The sequence below is a fragment of the Pecten maximus genome, chromosome 2, assembly GCF_902652985.1.
Source record: "Pecten maximus chromosome 2, xPecMax1.1, whole genome shotgun sequence".
Classification (NCBI taxonomy): Eukaryota; Metazoa; Mollusca; class Bivalvia; order Pectinida; family Pectinidae; genus Pecten; species Pecten maximus.
Genome location: NC_047016.1, coordinates 41,095,579 through 41,120,217, shown reverse-complemented (window position 1 = coordinate 41,120,217; position 24,639 = coordinate 41,095,579). Strand labels below are relative to the sequence as shown.

Here is a 24,639-nt window from a genome sequence, read left to right as displayed (position 1 = left end):
ATTGTGTTTAAGTTGTTTAAATGGCACCAGCCGCACCTAAATTGTGCTATTTACATGATATATATACATGGTTTCCATCGCATAGTGTCGAGGAAACCAATTTTTTGTGTGCGGTAGTTGTGTGACATTTGAGAAACCTATCCGAGAACATTAAGAGGACAATTAAAATAGCATTGCCACCACGCAATTTGTTAAAACGACGCAATTTGTAATAAAAATGGCATCACCTTCATGTGAACTCAGTACATGTTAGTGAGTTCCTGCACCAGGAGACGTAACAGTTGAAATAGCACACTGATTAGATGGTAAACCATCTAGTGGATGCCACGTATTGTGAGTTACAAATCCTGTCATGTGACGATCAAAGGGCAAATTTACAGAATACAATCACCATTTCAACATGTCACCACTTTTATTGTATTTTGAAATTGTTTAATTATTTTGTCAATTACAACTGTACATAGTCAAATGGTGAGGATAACAACATTCATGGCTTCCATGCATAACGTGAACATGTTTAAAGTTTAACTGTTTTAAGCACAAAATAGTTTATGTTTTCATGTGCACCTCTTTTTTATTTTACAACTTTGACCGAAACCATTTATGTTATTGTCAAGAGCTTCAGGTTGGGTCATGGTTTCAAATCTATTTAGCCCAGAGTAGGATTAGGGCTTATATATCTGGAACCATGGGTGGCATACATTGTGTTCCCACCAAAGATGTTTGTTTGTTTGTTTGTTTTTGTTTAACGTCCTATTAACAGCCAGGGTCATTTAAGGACGTGCCAGGTTTTGGAGGTGGAGGAAAGCCGGAGTACCTGGAGAAAAACCACCGGCCTACGGTCAGTACCTGGCAACTGCCCCACGTAGGTTTCGAACTCGCAACCCAGAGGTGGAGGCTAGTGTTAAAGTGTCGGGACAACTTAACCACTCGGCCACCGCGGCCCCTCCCACCAAAGACCAAATGTTCTAATATGTTTATGTATGTTATGATGTCAAATGGAAATGATGATCATATCACAAACTGCCGTTTATTCTATCAATAAAACGACCATTTTCATTATAATGTGTTCACAAAGCCAAGATCCTGTATAAAGCTATATGCTTCGTTGGACGAAATGACATGAAACAGATTGACAGATTATGCAAGCTATGTACTCTAGTTATGTTATTTCGCACATACGAAATTCTCTTCCAATATTGTGTAAGTAGTTAATCCAAAAGGTCATCCTGATGCGACCTCTTATGCGATGTCGTTAGATGTTCATGTAGCGTATTGAGAATGAGCTAATATATATATTCTAATAAGATTGGACATAGGGCAATGCTTATCAACTGTATTATATTGTGATGAAACAACACCAATAAAGTGTTAGGCTTGGTTATAACCAGTTTATTTCAGCAAACCAAATATTGTATGTTAATTTACGTCAACTGTGACATCTTTAAATAAGTGGAAAGACAATGCACGGCATCATGGGAAAGGCTGGCTCGTGATAGGACCTACGTGATACCATTGCAGCCGAGGGCTTGCCTGTTGGTTATTGACTGATGAAAACGTTCACTTCATGTTTTTCAAGATCCAGTCCCTGTGGTAAGACGTCTTAGCATATATGGTTGGTCCCCGACAGTCGGCATTACCTCCAAGTACAGATCCTACGTGAACCCATTTCCGGTTCACAAGGCATTGGAGAGGACTACCACTATCACCCTTTAAGGAGAAACACATACAAGAATTAGTAAGCAGCACAAAACGTCAAAATGGGAAATTGATTTCACGTTAATAATACATTTTTTATCGAACCAATGTATAAGAGCTACATTCATCAGAACGAGATATCAATCGGACAGTAATTTATCAAAATTATATTTTGAAAACAAAATGACTTCACCCTTATTTGTGTCTTATTGTGATGGAGTAAAAATAATATTTGAGACATATCTTCTTTTCAGATTATTTTTTTCTGCGTCGTTAGTGTAAGCTATATTTAGACGGAAAATCGAATAGACATTTGAAAGAGAGGAAACTCTGTCAACAAGGAAATTGTCAAATAAAGCTATGTCCTCTATCGCCTGCTATGTCAACGACCTCGTGATTTTTGTTGGCATCTTGCCTCACGCTTACGTAATTATTGGACCATTTCTTCACAAATACTTTCAGAAGAGGAGTCAGCATCCAGTATGGGAAGTAAACTTATACACACATACCACACACCGTCTATAATGAGCGGCTTGAATGTCACACAGACATAACTCTAGTTTCAAGATGATAGCACATGCTGCGGTATTTTACTATGTTTCGTGTGTTGTAGAATGAGAGGTTGATTTGAAGTTAGATAAAATAGAGCATATATATCCTCTTATAACACTGATAATGATTTACAGTTCTTTGAGTTATCATTTACCATAATCGTTTGCTTCATCAAAATTAATCAATGTTCCCGTTCTATGCTGTCATATGAATACAGTTCACTGATACTTACAAAACAAGCGCCTTTGGGATCAACGCTAGTACACATCATATCATCAGTTGCATTAAATGAGCCCTGGATGCCGGCTTCGCACTGAGCTTTTGTTATCACTGACGTCTGAAGCTCTTGCAGAATTCTCGCATAACGAAACAGTTTTTGTCCTGAAGAGCGAGAAAGATACATCTAAAGCAATAGGCATGTGACACTTCATTGATATAGAAAGATATAACGGCTATATGGCAAATAAATGTGCGTGCGTGCGTGCGTGCGTGCACTGCTTTCAGGAAAACACAGTATCAACGTAACCATATAACACAACCTATCGAGGAAATGCACTCGATACCAAATAGATGTGAAAAACGTTCTTTTTGCTAATCAGTGTGATGTCATCAACCAAAAACCATATTACCATCTTATTTTTGTGGTACAGCACTTAAAAATACCTGAAATTGAGGACGTATACAAATACATTACTAACAGTATACCCGTGTATGCTAAGATACCATACGGATGGATGCAGCTGCTTAATTACATATACGTAGAGGTAGAATTGATGCTATTCGAATGCCCGTGTATGCTAAGACATCATACGGATGCATATATCTGCTTAAATACATAGAGGTTGAAGTAGAATTAATGTTATTCAAAACAAATCATTACAAAAAGTTCCTTACTGTTGTAGGCCCCCCAGCCAGTGACGTAACAGGTTCTGTTGGTGGGGTCCACACTGTCGTCTGCCAGTTTGGGTATCGGACGAATGTATTTGCAGAACTTGACACATCTTTCTAGCTTCAAGATCGACAGGTCGTTTTTCCCTGAATATCTATCATAATCAGGATGCTACAATATAAAAACGATACTGTTATAATATGTTGTTATCATAGCTAAACAAACTTCAATTAAGTATATGATACAAAAGTACATTTCTAATTGCTAAATGTTCATTTTCGTCAATTGAAATTGATTTGCTGTTACCTTTATTATTTTCTTGACTTTAATCCTCATTTCTCCTCTGGTACTTCTTTCGTTTTTCTTTCTGTCATATTCCCCAACTTTAACTCTGAAAAACTTTCTCCTAAAATATGAAGAAAAAAAGTTTAATCTTTAACATGTGATATATAATAAGACAGTTAGTGTGAATTAGTTGTCACCAGTGGTAACTTCAGTGGAGTAATATAAGTTCTTGTAAATCATTCTTGAACTCTATACTTAACTGACGATTCGGATTTTGTATACAGTAAAACTCACTTGTGTCGAACACGCTTGAATCGAATACATCGGATGAGTCGAACGTTTCGTTCAGTCCCGATTTTTCCCCTTCTTTATCTTAGTAAAGCAAACACGGTTGATTCGAACACTGTTGAATCGAAAACTGCGGTTGTGTCGAATATATGTTGTGGTCCCTCCCTTCTAAACTATACAAAGTTCAAGTTATTAATTACTTTAAGCGTTTTGGCTCATCCGTAGACATGTGAATATTCATATTATATCAAAAGCATTGGTCACTTTTGCGCCACACCCGCACCGTCAAATAAACGTGATATCCAACGTTTAGCGTAGAGAATGACCATAACATTGTGATAGTAAATTAAAATACTTATTTATTAACAATTACTGGCTTATTGTAAAATTCTCAGATTGGAAAGACCAAGTAGACATCATGTAGGCATATATATTATATCTTCATCCAATACACACTGTGCCTGTTCACTCATATACACATATACAACACATGTATACATATATACCCTCACAAATATTGATATGTATTTATTATATACATGTATATAACAATTAATTTACTATTGACATCTTAAACAATATCCTATCATAGATTTGTATTGGAAACGCACATAGAGACAATTCAACTACTAATAAAAGAAATACAACATTTGTGTGAGATACATTATATCACTATACACAATTATTGGTTAATAAGCCCTTCTAATCTTCTCTTACTTGCGAACTTAAGATATTTAGCAAGATTTCAGATATCCTTTCTATTATTTGTTGTAAAAGGCTCTATTAATTTGAACATGCTAGAATTTCTAATATGATAAGGTTTAATGTATTTCTTTCGTAATGGATCAAAATAAGTCAAAACTTTAAAATGAAATGGAATTCATCTTGAATATCTTCCAACATACAAAATGAGCACAACCTCCGGTTTCGTTCTACATTATAATATCTCCCAGTTTCAATACATAACTCATGAGAAGACAAACGTATTCTAATAATTCCTTTTAAGCTCAAAGTATCGAGTGGCTTCATTAAATTTTCTTGCATGCAAAAAATTATTTCAAAGAAATCTATACAAGCTACTTTTTGGCGAAGATTTTTTTTTTTCGAAACACTCTTGACGAAAGACGTCAATTATCCTTTCTTTATAAACAGAATATACATATTTTTGTCCACATGGTACAACTCCCATATATACCTTACTCTCAATCTATATAGCTCATTCTTAATACCAATTATCCAGATATCGTTATTTTTTACCATTTCTCTGTAACATGCTTGTAAAATACAATTTTCTATGTATTTTTTTAATTTTTGCCAGTATTTAATTATTCTACATTACCTGTTATATATAAAGGATATCTACCAAGTTCAGAATACACCATACAATAAATACAATAACCCCTATTACACTAACCATTTCTGTGTTTTTTAAATTTTATCCCAATGATTTCTAAGTTCAACTACACCATACAAATAGGGGTATTTTAACGAACATTTAGTAATCTTGTGCAAACGATAGATACATTTTTTCTACTTCCGGTGCAATATGCAGTCCCCATTATTCCGATCAGTAAGTAAGTACATTGTATAGTATTTACATATGTATCGAAAGCCGAAGTTTGTGTTTCAGGGTTAAAAAGTTATTACGACATACTTTCATTACTGCAAAAAAAATCATTCCTCCCTGTACATTAAAAGATTTGGATTTCGATAGATGGACAGTTGTCATTTAAAATGCAAGTTTCACAATCATTAGCATATAAGGCATACAGAATCGGTGACAAAATCTCACCTTGGAACAATCCATTTTTATAATCAAAAAAATCTGATAGAGACCCTTCAGCATTCACGCAGCATTTCACATTCTTATAAATAGACCTAGAACGTTTTAACTTTCTGTTAATTAATGACTGTATCACCGATAGACATTTCTTTTCTAAAACCAAACTGAGCGTCCGAGATCTTGTTATAATTTGCGTTAAATTTATTAAACTTTCGTTTAGGATAGAAGTAAAAAGCTTTCAAAACAACTGACTAGTGTAGTGTCCCTATAATTGTTGGTATCAATTCTATCTCCTATTAGTTCCCTGTGATCAAAGTAATGGGTAATTTCCAGATTTAAAAATATTGTTAAAAAGTACTATTAGACATGGCATCAGAACCTCTTTCCACCTTATAAAATACTCATTCATAATTTTATCATGTCCAGGTGCCTTACATAATTTCAGATTCCTTATAGCGGTATTTATTTCACTTTCATCAATATCCTTGTCCAATTCGTCAAATCCCATCATGTGTACTTTCATCATGTTCATTTTAAAATTATTTACGTCATTGTTGATGGTAGGCGTCATACAGGCAAGATCACGAAAATGTACAAAGAAATAGTTCTTGTTCAAATTACATTAACCAAATTGTTTGCGTTTCCTGAATTAACTAAGAAATGATTTTGGATTATGTTTCCTTAAATAGTTGTACATATTGCCCCTGTGCCCTTTATACTCTCGCTTACATTTCAATTATGCTTTCTTGTATACCTTCTTTTTAATTACAAGTTGTCGATGGGTCTCATTCATATTTAGATACATTAAAATCATAAAGTGCATTTTTATACTGTATATATTTTTGTTTACAGTCCATATTAAACCATGGCTTATCTTGGTCAGCAACTAACCGTCTCACATGTGTATCTTTATCGGTTATTTTGTTACACACTGGTAGAATTAATTGATTTAATCGAGTCTTAAAACCTTCAACACATTCATTAACACTCTTTCTACCACAATACCCTGTGTTATTCAACTTTTCTACCACAATACCCTGTGTTATTCAACTTTTCTACCACAATACCCTGTGTTATTCAACTTTTCTTCCACAATACCCTGTGTTATTCAACTTTTCTACCACAATACCCTGTGTTATTCAACTCTCAAACCATCAGTTAATCATTACAGCTGTTGATTAACATTCTGTTTAAACCACACGTGGTATAAACTCTGTACGCATTTTGATTGGCTAACACGGTAAACTTTGACCCAAGCTGCAATTGTTATTGACGTCATCAATAATCTAATGACGTCACATCACCGAGTCCCGGACGTCACCGGTACACTTTATTTGCATACGCGAAATTATACTTGGCCACGTTTCCCTTTGATTCAAGCCGATATTATTGTGGTAGAAACAGGTCACACGACTCGAAATTGTTGGATATGGAATTTATTTCACACTCGTTAGTTATTTTTTAAAAGTTGCAAAAAACACTCGCTAAAGCTCGTGTCTTTTGTAACTTTAAAAAAATAACTTAGCCTACTCGTGTAAAATAAATTCCATATCCAACAACCACTCGTTATGTAACCTCTATCTATACTATGACTAACAGGGTAACATAATTCAAGCAAGTTGTCAAAATTACTACACAAAACTTTTACTATATGAAAACATGTTCTTTTGATATTCAATATCATAGATACCAAAGAAACTGTTGGTGGTATACCTGTACTTGTAAACAACAAAACAAACAATATAAAAGTCAATACATATATCCTTACCATTCAAAAGTCATTTTCTGTTAGCCCTAGCATGAATTAAATATCTTCCAAAATTCCTTAAAGTTTTAACATTATTGCTAGAGAACAGTTCTGTTATTTGGTAAACCGATGGTCAACAGTAAAAGTATGGATTGATATACACAAATGCATTTAACTCTTAATTCTGAATAAGTTTAACAGAACAATATAAATTAAGTTTCATCTTCAACTTCATTACTTTCACATAGCATACATAACCTTTCAAATCTTGGGATACCAGTGTATCTACTTGTTTCGTCATTCAACGAATGTGCACTCATCCTAGCTATTATTTTCAGTGGCTTGCTTAGGTAGACCTATGTAACAAACTTGTCGACAAAATATTTATATATGATACACTTTGAAGAATTTTCTAAATTAATTCCCAATTCTTGAATAAAAATATCATATATCCGTTGTTTATATAGAAACAAAAAATATTTTTCATTTTAACACATGCTGTGTCAACCATACATCTCCAAAACCTGATGAATACAATGTGTATAAATCATGTTTCAAATGAAAAATCAAGTTTGCCTTATAATTCGGTTTTTGGCATTAAGTTCTACTATTTCGTTATAACAAGCCCTCAATATATAATTATCGGTCTACAATAGTGTTGTGGAATCCGGAATTACTCTCCGGCGACCGACTCCGTCCCTAGGACAGCGCCACCCGACTTCCGCCTGTGTGAGTTCCAGGAAACCTTCGGCCAGAGCGGACGTCTTTGCAACGCCGGCGGACAACTGGAGCCTCCAAGGACTATCCTGTCCCCAGCAGGATTGGCCCACGTCACCTTACTACTAAGGTAAATACTGAACCCACAACAATTGGTGTCAGAAGCGGTCATTCGAATGTCGTGTTTACACGGGTTTTGAACTTATCTGAGTTCTACTCAAGGCGCCATATTTGAATTTGATGTTTAGCTTAGCTTTTGTTTATATGGTTAGGTGAGGTAATCTCATCAACCATTAAGCAAAATTAGTATGATTTTAGGTTTATTTAGCGGTTTTGTTTATTATTAATGAAATCAATACAGGAATTATGTGAATTCATACGAGGCGAGAGTGTATTCCAATCAACTGGCCGGAGTAAACCTATTTTGGTTTCTGATAGCAAAGGCTTCACACTTAGGAATCGATATCCGGACATAAGGAGTGTTTGTTTTCCTCTTGAATTGTGGTGTATCACTGGAGCGTCTACTTATCAACTTGTTAATTTGATTGATTCCAGAATTCAAAAAGCCCTGAGAAGACATAGATTGATAACCATATATTTTTGGGCCGGTACATGTGATATAACGGAAAAAACTGGGAAATTCATTAGAATTAGAGATATATCAGATAATGTTACAGTTACAGCAGTTTTACAGGAATTCAGGAGGGCTTTAAATATTGTAAATAAATATTCTGATGTAGTACAAATCAAGTTTATAGAGATTCCAACTATTTCAACAGCAGTGTGGAATAAATACAAAGGACATAAGACCCCAGAGATCTTCAATGAGGAGGATAAGATTATCACTACTCAGGTCACGCAATTAAACCATGAAATAAGGAATTTGAACATTGAACTCTGTCAGAATACTCTGAAATTCAACAATTTTCTACTTAGAAACAGGAAATCTCGTGCGAAAACAAAATCCAGATATTCCTATAAACTGTCGTTATTGTGTGATGGTGTGCATCCGGGTACCTATCTAAGTTTATGCTGGATCAAGTGTTTGCTGGAGGACATAAGGAACAATGACACAGACATAAACAACAATGATAAGTCAACAATTGAGGATCAACATTCTGGAGATATTTTACAGATTGCTGTAGATAGTCAAGAATTGTTGGAGATTCTATAGGTAAGCATATGCGTGATAGAACGAATTCATATACAGTAACTAGGTGAGGTGTCCTCATCAGTCACATAGTATATGATATTATCAAGTTTGATTGAAGGGTAAGTTCATTTGATTAGCTTGTCTTATGTTTTTTGTAAGGTGAGCGTAGCTCATCAACAATTGTTTTCAGTACACACAGCAACATAAGAAATGGCTGCCATCAATATGAACTCGGCGACATTGGACGAATTGAAATCCATTCCTAAAATTCAGGATAAACGGGCTGAAGCAATCCTACAGAAAAGAAAAGAGCTGGGAAAGATAACGCTAACTGCTGTTAAACAGATAAGCAATATTCCAAGTACCATTTGGGATCCACTTGTTCAGCAGGGTGTAATAACATTCGATGCTGTGGACTCGGAGGGGGAGGAGGGTAAATTGGATCAAGCAGCTGCATTGACAAAAGACACAGAGGCCATTGTTGCCAAATATGAGGCAACCCTGGCTAGAATTGAGAATGAGAATAAGGAAAGGGAGCATTACCATCAGTTTTAAATGGAAAAATTGAGGAAAGAATTTGCAGATAAGATGAGAAAGCAGCACAAACAACATCAGGAAGAATTGGAGGCGTTATGGAGTAAGGAGGAGGTGGAAGATACAAAACCCCCAGCCACAGAAGGACTTCCTGATTTTGGGGATATGGTTGAGAAGCTAGCTCCAGGTGGAAGGTATAGGAGGAATTGGGTTTCCTCAAATGAGGGTACGCCTAGGAACTCAGGCAGATCCAGTTTTAGGATGGAAGGCCCTCCCCCGCCTAAAATGGCTTTGTATGATGGCAAAAGTGACTGGCGGCCATACTTCCTACAGTTTACTCACATTGCTAACCGGTACAATTGGTCTAATGTCCAAAAGTTGGACAAACTCATAGAATGCCTCAGAGGCAGTGCCCTTAACTTTTTCACAACCAGGCCACGCGCTACGCAACTAGATTTCCAGTCGATTTGTAATAAGATGGAGGAAAGGTTTAGTACCAAGGACCCCCCAAATCTTGTGAGGAGGCAGCTGCAGGACACTAGACAGTCTCTGGAGGAAAGCTTCCAAGAGTTTGCAGAGAGGATTCAAGAACTGGTACTTGATGGCTACCCAGCTGCTCCTGAGGATTTTCTTCAGTTAATTGCTGTTGATACCTTTCTACGAGGTTGCACTGAGAAGCAAGCAGCTCTTTCTGCTATGGACAAGGACCCAGTTAACCTAGACCAGGCTATAAAGCTTGTCAAGCTGGCCTCCACAAACCAACGCCTTATTCTTGGTGGTAGGAAGTCAGAAGTGCGGCAGGTCAGCTTTGAGGATGATAGAGAAGGGAGTCACGTGCAGGTGAGATCTGTCACCGCCACAGGGCCAACTATTGCTCAGCTTGACCAGAGATTGAGTAGGACAGAAAAAGCAGTAGAGGACACTAAGGTCTCCATCGAACAGATTTTAGGCATCCTCAGGGAACAAAAAACAAGCTCTGGACGATATATCTCTCCATCACGATCCTCTAGTCCAAACCGACCCAGAGGAAATAATTGTTTCCAGTGTGGCAAAGAAGGGCATTTCGCCAGAGACTGTCCGAATAAATCCCCTCAGAAAGACTTTAACAGATCACCTTCACCAATAAGAGGCGGGTCTTTAAACACCCAAGGGGTAAGGCAGTAGGCCAGCCCTTATCCCAAGATGAAGACACTGGCCAACCGCCACCTAAGTTATTGGAAGTAAATCTTTATGACAAGGACAAAAAGGTTAATCGTCCAACACTGTATGTTTCGGTGTCACTGGGCACAGACCCTGCTGATATAGGACTACAAGCGGTTGTAGACACCGCCGCTCAGGTTTCTGTAATGAATGTCTCCACTTGCCAACGTTTGGGATTGGACGTCGACAATCCTGAAAGGATCACGCTTTGTGGGGTGGGGAAGAACTCCAGACTAGTTGCCCACCTGGTGAGGTAGGTTCCCGTTAAGTTGGGAAAGGTTAAGCTGCTTCGAGATTTTGTTGTAGCAGACATCTCTGACCAGATCCTGATTGGAATGGATTTGCTGCGAGATTGTGAGGCCATTATCGATTTGGTCAATATGAATCTCATCTTGCAGGATCAAGATGTTCCTTTGTGTTATGGTGATGGGAGATCCTCTGTGCCTCCTTGGCAGGTTCAACGAATAATGGCTGTAAGGCGTACAGTCATACCCCCGTTCTCTGCAAAATTTGTAGAAGTAAAGGCAGACTCCCCGGGTACCGAGGATATGGTATTTCAGCCGGAACGGAGTGGTGCCACGGAGATGTCTCCAAATCAGTTGCTAAACCCTGAAGGGTTCATGAAGCCAATGATCCGGAATCCGACCTCCAGTTTTGTAACAATCGAGAAGGGAACATACTTGGGCATCGGCATAGGGTTGGAGGGAATAGTGGATGACTCTGTGGAGGAATTTACCATTCGTAGTTTGGGCGTGGATTCTACTGGGGAGCCAGTAATGCCCTCTCATCTCGAGGCACTCTATGCCAGGTCCACAAAGGAATTGTCGCCACCAGAACAACATAAATTAGGCCAGCTTCTGTCAGAATTCCAAGATATCTTTGCTAAGGATGATCTGGATCTGGGCAAGTTCAATGGGGATATTAAGCACCGAATCGATACTGGGGACGCCAAACCGATACGGCAATCATTGCGTAGGACCCCTCTCGGATTTGAGAAAGAAGAGCAAAACCACCTTCAACAGATGTTAGACAGGGATGTCATTCAGCCTTCGTCTTCCGAATGGGCTTCGGCTCCAGTCCTGGTGAGGAAGAAGGATGGTGGACTTCGGTACTGTATAGATTATCGAGCTCTAAACGAGGTCACTGTGAAGGATGCATTCCCCCTTCCAAATATTTCGGAGTGCATTGATACCCTCAGGGATACAGTCTTCATGAGCACGCTGGACATGGCATCTGGGTACTGGCAGGTGGAAATTACTGAGGAAGACCGCCACAAAACGGCATTTATAACCAAATATGGATTGTATGAGCACAAGAGACTCCCTTTCGGTTTATGTAATAGCCCTGCCACCTTCAGTAGAGTGGTGCAACTGATGCTATCAGGTTTGTCATGGAAGGAATGCCTCTCTTATCTGGATGATATAATGGTTCTCGGATCAGACTTTGATAATCATTTATCTAATCTAGAGAATATTTTCCAGAGATTCAGACAGTATAACCTGAAGATTAAACCTTCCAAGTGCTACCTATTCCAGCGTCGTGTCAAATTCCTGGGAAAGATAGTTTCTGCCGACGGGATAGCTGTAAATCCGGAGCATGTAAATTGTGTGGAAAGCTGGCCCACTCCAAGGAATAAGAAAGAGTTAGAATCCTTCCTGGGATTCATTAACTATCATCGGGATCATTTGGAACATCTTGCAGATATAATATGGCCCCTTCACCAGCTTACTGGTAAGAAAAGGGAATGGCATTGGGCAGACGAACAGCAGCAAGCTTTTGACAAGGTGAAAACAGTCTTGTGTGATGCTGTTACGCTGGCCTTTCCGCGGACCGATGGCACTTTCATCCTCGACACGGATGCTTCCGACAGGGCTCTTGGTGCTGAGTTGAGTCAGGTGCAGGATGGGAAGGAAATGGTGATCAGCTTCGCCAGCAAAACTTTGACTCCTCCGCAGAGGAAATACTGCACCACAAGGAAGGAACTACTGGCAATCATAACCTTTACCAGACATTTCCGCCATTACCTACTTGGACGGCCTTTTGTGATCAGAACTGACCATAACAGCTTGACCTGGCTACTGAATTTTAAGCATATTGAAGGACAGTTAGCCCGATGGATCGAGGAGTTGTCACAATATAGCATGACGATACAGCATCGTCCTGGTAAGTGCCATGCGGATGCCGATGGCTTATCAAGGATACCAGATCTGCTATCTCCCTGTGAGCATTACTCCCCCTCAGTTTCGTTAAATGCTTTACCCTGTGGTGGGTGTCCATATTGTACGAGAGCTCGCCAACAGTGGCAGTCTTTTGAGGAAGATATAGATTATGTCGTTCCTCTCACTATCCGGCAGGTACAAGTCCCTGATGATGCTATTCCATCCAGTTCCAACTGGATGGATGCATATACCTCGGAGGAGCTACACAATAAACAGAGGGAGGACTCTGATCTCCGAAGGGTTTCAGATTGGCTGGAGTCAGATTCTATTCCAACCAAGCAGGACCTGTATCTTTCTAGCTCAGCTGTTCGACATTGGTGGACCTGCAGATCACAGATTGTATCCCGACAGGGAATCCTGTACTATCGCTGGGAGGACCCCTTCGAGGTGAAACTCCTGTTCATGGTACCCAAAGGATTGACGCATGTAGCACTCAAGCAGTGTCATGATGCTGAATCAGCTGGACATCCCGGTCGTTCAAAAACTTTGGAGCGACTGAAGAATTCAGTTATCTGGTATGGGATGTCTGAGGATTGTAGGAATTATGTTAAATCCTGTCAGGTCTGCAACCGATCCAAGAAGGTTAGAGTGAAGCCCCGGGCCGCTTTAGGGTCCTACCATGCAGGTCTTCCCATGGAGAGGCTCCACATGGATATTGTCGGGCCATTGCCACTGACACAACGAGGCAACAAGTACATCCTGGTCATAATTGACCAGTTTACAAAGTGGATTGAGTGTTATGCCATCCCTAATCAAGAAGCAGAGTCAGTTGCTAGGAAATTGGCTGAGGAGTTCATCCTTAGATTCGGATGTCCTTTAGAACTCCACACTGACCAAGGGAAAAATGTGGATGGATCTGTAATCAGGAGCCTCTGTCAGAAGCTACAGATCGCTAAGACTAGGACTACTCCTTATCGACCATGCTCCAATGGGCAGGTTGAGCGATACAACAGATTGGTGTTGCAGATACTCAGGTGTTACACAGGAAATAAGCAGAACACCTGGGATGACCATCTTAATCAGTGCTCCGCTGCCATCCGTGCAACTCGCCACAGACAGACTGGTTTTACCCCAAATAAACTGATGCTTGGGAGGGAGGTCACCCAGCCAGTTGATATAATGTTTAAAACTGTGGACATGGACACGTGGGAGGATGAGTCAGGCTATGTTGAGGGACTAGTGGGGAGGATGTCTCGCGCTCATCAGCTGGCCAGGGAAAACATAAAGGAGGCCCAGGTCAGGCAGAAGAGAACTTATGACCTTAACCTTCACACTTCTAAGTACAGTCTAGGGGATGCAGTTTTCAAGCTAGATACTTCTAAGAAGATTGGTCAGAGTCCTAAACTGAAATCTCCATGGGTGGGCCCTTATTTAGTTGTCAAAAAATTGTCCCCAGCCCTTTACCGGATTTGTGACAGGAAGTCACGGGCAACGGTTGTTCACCATGACCGCCTGAAGGCTTGCCATGATCGAGAACTCCCTGTTTGGCTGCTACGACTGCGCTCTGACCTTCAGCTTCCATTAGATGTCCCACAGGCAGATGGCTCGGAGGAGCTGGGTCATCCAGAAGATTTGGATGCTAGAGCACCAGCTTTTCCTGGGGTTGGGGTAGTTCTGGATAGCGACCCTGATTCGTGGGAGTCTCCGGGTGAGCTGGAGGAGGAAACTGAAAACCTCTTGGATAAGTTTGATGAGGGGTCTGAGGACCTCCTGGGGGAACATGAATCAGGGGATGCTGCCCCCCCTCTCAGGAATCGGAGAAGACCCGCCTGGCTCTCCGATTATGTTGTGGAGTATTTAATGATAGAAACCTTACGTTGTAAATAATATGGAAAACGACCAAAATAAACCATAGAACTATTAGCAGCTTTCTTCACACCAAAAACAGATCTTAAAAACAACAAATGTAGCTCTTCCCCCTCACAACCATAATTCTAAATTCATGATATATAAGTATCAAATAATGATAACTTAGTATTTTCATTTAAAATATACTTCCTTATCTTAGGACTGAGGAGATAATAAGCCTTTAAACTATAATTTTTTTTATCTTTATACTGAATATTTTATATTAGATATGAATTTAACGTTGTAAATATCTTTAAAATACGACGAAGAAAAATTAAATGGCATTAAGAAACATAACAAAATATGAAAAAGATACATCTTGGTGATTCGAACACCAAACTTTTGGATTGCTAAGCGATGGTTTTACTATATGAGTTATGCGGACTTTTGGAATGTGATGTTTATGTTATCAGATATAGTCAGTCTAGTCAATGCTAAATTAAAATATTTTATCAACTACGTTTTTTTTAATTTTCCGATACCAGCGCATCGGAGGACCACTTTTTAAGAATGGGATTTTAGTTGTCTTTTGGTACATATAATAAAATAAGACGTTGTAAAAGTTGGTCTTCCGATGCGCTCTATGTCAAAAAATGATGTGAATGCGGGAGAAATTCCCTCGAAAGTTACAAAAGCCCGATATGCAATTTTACGGCCATTTAATGAAATATCCATTGTAATGAACAAACACATCTTTTGCAAATAAGAATATTTACATGTTATAGATTTAAGGTTTGTATTCAAAAACTCAGATTTTGACTTTTTTTTTTTATATATATATATATATAATTTTGAAAACGGTCACCGTTAGGTCGAAACAGGCTAATATGCGCCATACCTCTTTGGACATATCTATATTAAGTGGTAATTACCTCATTCTTTTGGTGCAATGGGCCATTGTCAGAACGGTATCGGCGTTTAGGAGTGTACCGCCACACATGAACCTATTTTTGTGTAGGAGAAGAACCTGCCATGGCCACGCATCCTCTCCGGCATCATTGCCCCCTATAATCCTAGGAACTGCCCCTACACGAGAGAGAATATGCTGGTACAGTATAAGGGACCAAACAACCAATTATTTTCCCATAGACTTCAGTGTTAACGTTTTGGAGTATATCATTAAAATTCTTGAATTCAATATGGCAATTATGGTTTATAACAAAAGTTTAGGGTCTCATATAACACGTAATCGAAAAAAAAAATTGGGTCCTTCAGCTCAAATTTTTTCCATGGTAGCCATTTTGAAAATGGGTGAATTTCGCAGTAAAAATTCTCAAAAATCTGAAATGTTTACCTGTTATCTATTTTTACCTCAACTTTTGGGGAGAAATCAATCGTACTTACAAAATTTATATCAATATTTCTTATAGATAGTTACCTATCAGGCTACATATTTATTTTGTTACTTCATAACATACTGGCCAATTAGTGGCTGCCAGACATTTTATCCCTGGCTAAACTTTCAACTATAGATAGGGAATGTTTCAAAAGTCTATAATTTTTATTGGTTGGTTGTTCCCTATAAAGGAGAGTGCTATATCTTGTTCCATGTTTACAGTAAGCCTCATGATATTTTTAACAAATTTAACTTAAGTACTCGTTTACTTCAATCACCATTCAAACAATGCATGTACGTGCATATTCTGGAATGTGCTGTTATAGAAATAACTTCTACCATAACACCATAACTACCTAAGCGTGTTTCAAAGTTGTTTGTAAAAATAGAAAAGAATTATATTTTTCAACTAAAGGAAACAGATTTTTCTAGCAGTTGTTTATAAAAATAGAAATAATTATATTTTCCAACTACAGGAAATATATTTTTTCTAGAAAAAGTTTCTTTTATCTTTTCACAATGACAATAGATGTTATGTTTTCATGCTATGAAATAATATGTGATGTAACCTACACGATTTCAAACAAACACGAATAAACTGTAAAAGCATGGTTTTCATGCAAAGGTATTTCTGTGAGGCCTTTACATAATGATAAAACTGTGGGGTTGGGTGTTTTTTTTATCAAATCTTGGTATACCTTACCTTGTGTGAGCGTGATAGCGAACCCAAAGACGGCCAGAATCGGCAGAATCCACCGGTCGTCCATAGCTTGCTCGAAACTCTGATAGTTTGTCGACACGCTTACTTACAAAAGTTAAACTGACGTCTTATTGTTCACTTCACTTCTATACAGGCGACAGATTATATGGCCTGGGGCTTGTGTAAGACTGTTAGCGAGGTCTTTAATATATTGCTTGAACCAAACTTCATATACTTATCTTGGTCATACATCAGACGTTAACTGACCACTTAGATATTACATAAGGATGTGACAAATCTATTATTACACACACATATACAATAATTACCCATTTGAATGAAGTTCAGAAAGTTCACTTCTTAATTATGAGGTCATCAACTGTTTCTTCGTTTCAATGGCGATTTATTGACTAGACATCAGTTCTCGTCTATTTTGAATAAAGCCTTGGTTTTCTGCAATACTAATTCAGGACACTATCGGTCCCATAGTTTTCGTATAAAGAAGCTGCTAAGCATGGTATCTCTGAGGACACTATCAAACAATGGGGTAGATGGAAATCTGGAGCTTTTAGGTATTACACTCAGTTGTCAATTTTATACCGTATTGAAGACAAGTCCAAAATCTAATATTTCTTAAGTTTTCCATGTCATTACGCTGAAAATTAGATAGTGAGGTCTTCAATCGAGATATGGAAAGTAAATTGGGCATCCGCCAGACCCGGGGGGGGGGGGGGGGGGGGGGGGGGCATGCATTGGTCTTCAGCATACACGTGTTCGCGTACAATGGCATGAAGTCTCGGGCATAAAATGGGAGCAGCTTAACGCCAAGGTGGAGCAGTTATTACAGAAGTCAGCACCTCCCCAATACATATAGTTTTACCTTTATGATCAAATGACATGGTGCCTGTGCCCTGCAAAGAGCTTTTTTACCGATATTAAATATACTATCTTAAAGCTGAGAGCATTAATCCCCCTCACTACGATAGTGTGGTCAGACTTCCTCCCTAGAAATGAAATTTTTACTTCCACGAAAGGAATCAATTATAGAATTTACAAGACTGAGCTTTGTTTAGAGAATTATTTACTAGAACTCCCCCCCAAATTAGCCAAAGCGTACTGTAAATTTAGAGTAGGTAATACAAAAATACCAATTGAAAGTGGTATATGGTCTAATATACCACGGGAACATAGAATATGTACTTTATGTAATTGAAGAGAAATAGGCGACCAATTTCATTATTTATTTAACTGTGATCAGCAACTTATACTCAATAGTAGACGGAATTATATGTCTAGATATTATTGTGAAAGACCAAATACATTTAAATTTCATACATTATTCAATTACGTAACTAAAAATGAACTTATTTCATTGGCTAAATTTATTATTGATATAATTATAATAATTAATTCACAATACTGATGTCCATCCTGTTTTACCATGTTTCATTGTTATCCATTTGTCTGTATTCTTATTCTCTACACTGTATTGTTTACGAGAATAAACAAATTGTCATTGTCATTGATAGGTGTTATTGGCATGGAGCGAATAAACCTTTCAAAACAAAAGAAAAAAGAAATATGGTTGATAGTAAATTTAAAACAATCCCCATGAAAGAACGGGGTCGTGTAATCCGTCACCCAGCTATTTCTGTGAGGGAACTGTCGCTATATAGATTAGATTGGGGTCCATCTATCTGCTTCGACTAATGATATGTTCCTTAATGATATTCAGAGGGGGGGGGGAGGGTTAGAAACATTTATGTCCAACCCATCTGTGAGGGTGGGGTGGGAGTGTGGTGGGTGTTGGGAGTGTCCCATGGATAAGGGGGGTAGGGGGAGGGGGCCTTCTTCGTGAGGGAATAGGTTTATACCGTGTCATCTGGCAGGATCCTGGGGATTCAGACACGAATGCCATTATTGTTGACTTCAACCCAGTTCTAGGCTAGGTCTGGGGGGCAGGATTTGTTGTCCACTCGCGAGACGGGGAGGGGGGCGGGGCATGGTAGGTCTAGGTCAGTCTCATCCATGGTTTACCACGAGGAGAGGGGAATTTTAATCCAATCCCGAGAAACCGGGTGAGGCGTCCAAGCTACTTATTGGTGATACTTACAACCGGGAAGTATTTGTCCACTGTGTTGAAAGTTAATATGTTATATCATTAAACCTGGTGACATGAAATGGGTACATGAAATATACATACACATATATGGAAATAAATGAATAAATCATGTCATAAATAAACTCTGGGTTGTTGTACGATTGCTCCCACTCAAAAGCTACTTTGGAGGTATACCGTGGTGGCGCTGATGTGCCATATATGTATTGGAGAATACAGGCGGTAATTTTCTGAATTCTTCGGATCCTGCCAGACATGGCTATTGAATAATATGAAGCAAATGTAAGGTATGGATAATTGGCTAAATGTAAAGGTGCTTATCACCAAGAATCAATGAACCAAACTTCATATTTTGCTATACATTCACATGTTTGTCATTCATTGTAGGTTAACTGACCACTTAGACTTTACAGAAGGATATGGCCAATCTATTATTACATATGTATACAACTAAATCGAACCATTGGAATGAAGTTCAGAAAGGTTCATTTCCTAAGTACTCTTCGGGGCATCAGACGACATTAGTCGTTGCTTTCGTCCTGTCCATTACTTGCGCGGCACACCCACACAATCTATAAACTCAAATCTATCACTCTAACACGAAGACGGAGTATATTAAATATAGCATTATCATCGGGACATAATCTACGTAATACGTATATTAAAATCGACACAAACCAGGAAGTTTTTGGGTTTTTTTTTTCTAACCAAGAGCGTTTTCGCTTTACTCCTCAGGTCCCAGTTGTTCAAAAAGGTGATTGAGCTAATCACAGTTTTGATTAACAATTTTGAAATTCTGATGAAAGACTTTCTAGGAGAACTAACTTGATTTGATTTTTTTACGAAATCAAAGCACTTCTCAATCTGTACCTACTGGATTTTTTAAGAAATATACAAACACGGGTCTTGAAGTAAACGAGAAATAGGATTATCACTAATCAAGTAATTAGCTAATCATCTTTTAAACAACTGGGCCAAGATGCTTAGTAACATATCTTCATGTCATAAGTATGTCATAAGTATGATAACGTCATAATTAATAAAGGAAGATACTGTCTATAAAAGACTGATCAATTTTGAGTTGAACGATCGGATCAAAGTATTTTTTCCTTTCCTTTCCATTCTGATACAGATGTATGGTATCTGTGTGTATTCCAAAAAAAGAAATATTTCAAATATCTTGTGTTCGCGTTTATCTTTATGGTAGCTTAACTTATTATTTTCGGTATTCTGGTTTTTGTATATGTTGTTCATAATCTCGGATCCAGGCTCGTAATTCATTTCCAGTTTCTCAAACGGAATATTCCTTACAGCCCGTGCATGCAATAACATATATGACATTCAGCGTGCTGCAAGTCATTAACGAATTGATTGTAACAGATTTCTTTTAATTGTAATGTACTTCATTCTGGAATAAATTGACATGTACGACATCTCTGTTCCTTACACTACGTCACCACAAAGTTCCTGGCAGTTGGTTATTGTGGACTCACGCGATATTCCTTGGAGGTGCCTATAGGGTGTGTTTGACTGTTGATAATTTTCTATTTCTCGATAACAAGATTATCCCCGAAATTTTATACAGAAACTAAAATTATAAACTCCGTGATGCTAGTAATTCCTGTATACAAAACATGTTCCCCTCCACTGTCCGATTCTGGAACCAACTAGATGTTGTAATTCGACATCGTATCGAATAGTGTACTTAAAATATCTCAGCCATACAGAAACTCCATATTGTTACTTTATTGTATAATGGAACTCTAATATATCGCATGCTAAAAACACGTCACGTGGTTCCAATTCTTCAGAATTGATGACCGGTATTATTAATGCGGGCATCTCAACAATATATATATTTTTTGTATTACTTCTATTTGGTTGAAATTGTGCCGTGAAGTAAATGATAGGTCATTACGCTAGACCTGCAGCTAGTAATACATGGGTGTAATACATGGGTGTAATACATGGCAGTAATACATGGGTGTAATACATGAATATAATACATAGGTGTAATACATGGGTGTAATACATGGGTGTAATACATGGGTGTAATAAATGGGTGTAATAGATGGAAGTAATACATGGGTGGAGTACATGGGTGTAATACATGAATATAATACATAGGTGTAATACATGGGTGTAATACATGGGTGTAATACATGTGTGTAATACATGGGTGTAATACATGGGTATGTTACATGAATATAATACATGGGTGGAGTACATGGGTGTAATACATGAATATAATACATAGGTGTAATACATGTGTGTAATACATGTGTGTTATACATGGGTGTAATACATGAATATAATACATGGAAGTAATACATAGGTGTAATACATGGATGTAATACATGGGTATGTTACATGAATATAATACATGGATGTAATACATGGGTGTAATACAGGGGTGTAATACATGGGTGTAATACATGGCAGTAATACATGGGTGTAATACATGGGTGTAATACATGGGTGTAATACATGGGTGTATTACATGGAAGTAATACATGGGTGTAATACATAGGTGTAATACATGGAAGTAATACATGGGTGTAATACATAGGTGTAATACATGGAAATAATACATGGAAGTAATACATGGGGTGTAATACATGGGTGTAATACATGGAAGTAATACATGGGTGTAATACATAGGTGTAATACATGGAAGTAATACATGGGTGTAATACATGGGTGTAATACATGGGTGTAATACATGGGTGTAATACATGGAAGTAATACATGGGTGTAATACATGGGTGTAATACAGGAGTGTAATATATGGATGTAATACATGGAAGTAATACATGGGTGTAATACATGGGTGTAATACATGGGTGTAATACATGGGTGTAATACATTGAAGTAATACATGGAAGTAATACATGGGTGTAATATATGGGTGTAATACATGGAAGTAATACATGGAAGTAATACATGGAAGTAATACATGGGTGTAATACATGGAAGTAATACATGGAAGTAATACATGGGTGTAATACATGGGTGTAATATATGGGTGTAATACATGGAAGTAATACATGGGTGTAATACATAGGTGTAATACATGGAAATAATACATGGAAGTAATACATGGGGTGTAATACATGGGTGTAATACATGGAAGTAATACATGGGTGTAATACATAGGTGTAATACATGGAAGTAATACATGGGTGTAATACATGGGTGTAATACATGGGTGTAATACATGGGTGTAATACATGGAAGTAATACATGGGTGTAATACATGGGTGTAATACAGGAGTGTAATATATGGATGTAATACATGGAAGTAATACATGGGTGTAATACATGGGTGTAATACATGGGTGTAATACATGGGTGTAATACATTGAAGTAATACATGGAAGTAATACATGGGTGTAATATATGGGTGTAATACATGGAAGTAATACATGGAAGTAATACATGGAAGTAATACATGGGTGTAATACATGGAAGTAATACATGGAAGTAATACATGGGTGTAATACATGGGTGTAATATATGGGTGTAATACATGGAAGTAATACATGGGTGTAATACATGGAAGTAATACATGGGTGTAATATATGGGTGTAATACATGGAAGTAATACATGGAAGTAATACATGGGTGTAATACATGGAAGTAATACATGGGTGTAATATATGGGTGTAATACATGGAAGTAATACATGGAAGTAATACATGGAAGTAATACATGGGTGTAATACATGGAAGTAATACATGGAAGTAATACATGGGTGTAATAGATGGAAGTAATACATGGGTGTAAGATATGGGTGTAATACATGGAATTAATACATGGAAGTAATACATGGAAGTAATACATGGGTGTAATACATGGAAGTAATACATGGAAGTAATACATGGGTGTAATATATGGGTGTAATACATGGAAGTAATACATGGGTGTAATACATGGAAGTAATACATGGGTGTAATACATGGGTGTTATACATGGGTGTAATACATGGGTGTAATACATGGAAGTAATACATGGAAGTATAATCAATATAATACATTTTTTCTATTATATCATTAAATGCCACATGATACATAGTCGGGACCTCGAAAACGAATACACTCATTTGTTGTCGAGACATCTGCTTTAATCGTCCCGGTGTCTGTAGGGACATCCCAGTGTGTGTAGGGACATCCCGGTGTCTGTAGGGACATCCCGGTGTCTGTAGGGACATCCCGGTGTCTGTAGGGACACAGACTTTTCTGTAGGGACATCCCGGTGTCTGTAGGGACATCCCGGTGTCTGTAGGGACATCCTGGTGTCTGTAGGGACACTGAGACTTTTCTGTAGGGACATCCCAGTGTCTGTAGAGACATAGGGACTGTTTCATAATAAATGCACATTTGTATCACTTTTAAATAGTGTACAATGTAGTTTTTTAAATTAGAGTTACAGCAATATATAAGTGCTATAAAAACATGTCCCGATATTGACCTCTTCCATCCCCTTGACTCACCCTCTTACCACTAACTCATACTATCACTCCCCCCTAACTCTCACCTTCTTACTCATTTCGCACACACTCTCATCCTCTCTCTCTGTCTCCCCCACTCTCCACTCCCCACTCTCCACTCCCCCACCTTCTCTCTCTCTCTCCCACCCTCTCTACCACCCTCTCTCTCTCCCACCCCTCTCGCACCCTCTCACTCTCTCTCATCCTCACCCTCTCTCTCACACATCCTCGCTCTCATACCCTCTCTCACCCTCACCCTCTCTCTCACACACCCTCTCTCTCACCAACACCCTCTCTCTCTCTCTCTCAACCACTCTCTCACACCCACTCTTTCTCCCATTCTCTCTCTAACACCCTCTCTCACTGTCTCACATACTCTCTCACTCTTCACATTCTCACTCTAACCTTTTCGCACAACACTCACTCTCTCGCCCACACTCTAACCACTTCGCTCACACTAACACGTCACACTCTCACCCTCTTACCCACCTATCACTCTAACCTTCTCATTCAACTTCTCTCTCATAGGGCATCTCCAATGAAATGAAAGCATAACCGTTATCAGCAAAGAGTATCCAAACAGAGGTGCAGTCCTACCAGAGTAGGAGCCTCAGATAATGGACTACAATATTACTACAGCAGTATGTCACATTCAAATGAGAAATTGCAAATGTAGATGAAAGTGTAGTGTTAGTACACTGTCTCAACCTACATAGGCACTGGGGCAAGCATACGAGAAGGTCAATTGGGGCTTAGGGGACCTTTGATTACACGGTGGTACATATTTGCACCTGTGTTTGAAAAATAAATATAATTTTTTCTTTCCAAAATCCTTCCACTTTATACAAAAGAAAGTCGATTTTCCCAGGTGTAAATATTTTCTGCTCTTTTTCATATATCGTCACAAACGTTTCGTGTTCAGTAAATTTGATTGAAAATGTTTCAGAGTATTCTAAACATTTACGTATTAGTTTTGTTCCAATTGTTAAAAGTAAAGTACTGAAATAAATTATTTTTTATTAAACCCAATGTAAATGTATTGGAGGTAACTCTTGATTTGTTTCCCCAGGTAGACTTAAAAC

The 24,639-nt window shown here is 38.3% G+C and overlaps 1 protein-coding gene across 1 annotated transcript; it reads right to left on the bottom strand.

Moving 5' to 3' along the window:
* Positions 1 to 1,366: 1,366 nt before the first annotated feature.
* LOC117322100 (serine protease 27-like) lies at positions 1,367 to 17,085 on the bottom strand. The gene is made up of 6 exons (XM_033876854.1): positions 16,953 to 17,085; positions 15,786 to 15,939; positions 3,446 to 3,545; positions 3,145 to 3,310; positions 2,483 to 2,631; positions 1,367 to 1,710 (listed from the first exon to the last, which is right to left on the bottom strand). The coding sequence occupies exons 1-6, from the start codon at positions 17,014 to 17,016 to the stop codon at positions 1,561 to 1,563; spliced, it is 783 nt and encodes a 260-aa protein (XP_033732745.1). The 5' UTR covers positions 17,017 to 17,085; the 3' UTR covers positions 1,367 to 1,560.
* Between the last annotated feature and the right edge of the window lie 7,554 nt (positions 17,086 to 24,639).

Excerpts from the sequence above, each read along its gene's own strand:
- LOC117322100 (XM_033876854.1), bottom strand. The coding sequence starts at position 17,016 with ATGGACGACCGGTGGATTCTGCCGATTCTGGCCGTCTTTGGGTTCGCT. Across the intron at positions 3,311-3,445 it reads AAGTCAAGAAAATAATAAAG|CATCCTGATTATGATAGATA; the intron begins GTAACAGCAAAT and ends TTTATATTGTAG. Across the intron at positions 2,632-3,144 it reads TGGCTGGGGGGCCTACAACA|GACAAAAACTGTTTCGTTAT; the intron begins GTAAGGAACTTT and ends CTCGCTCTTCAG.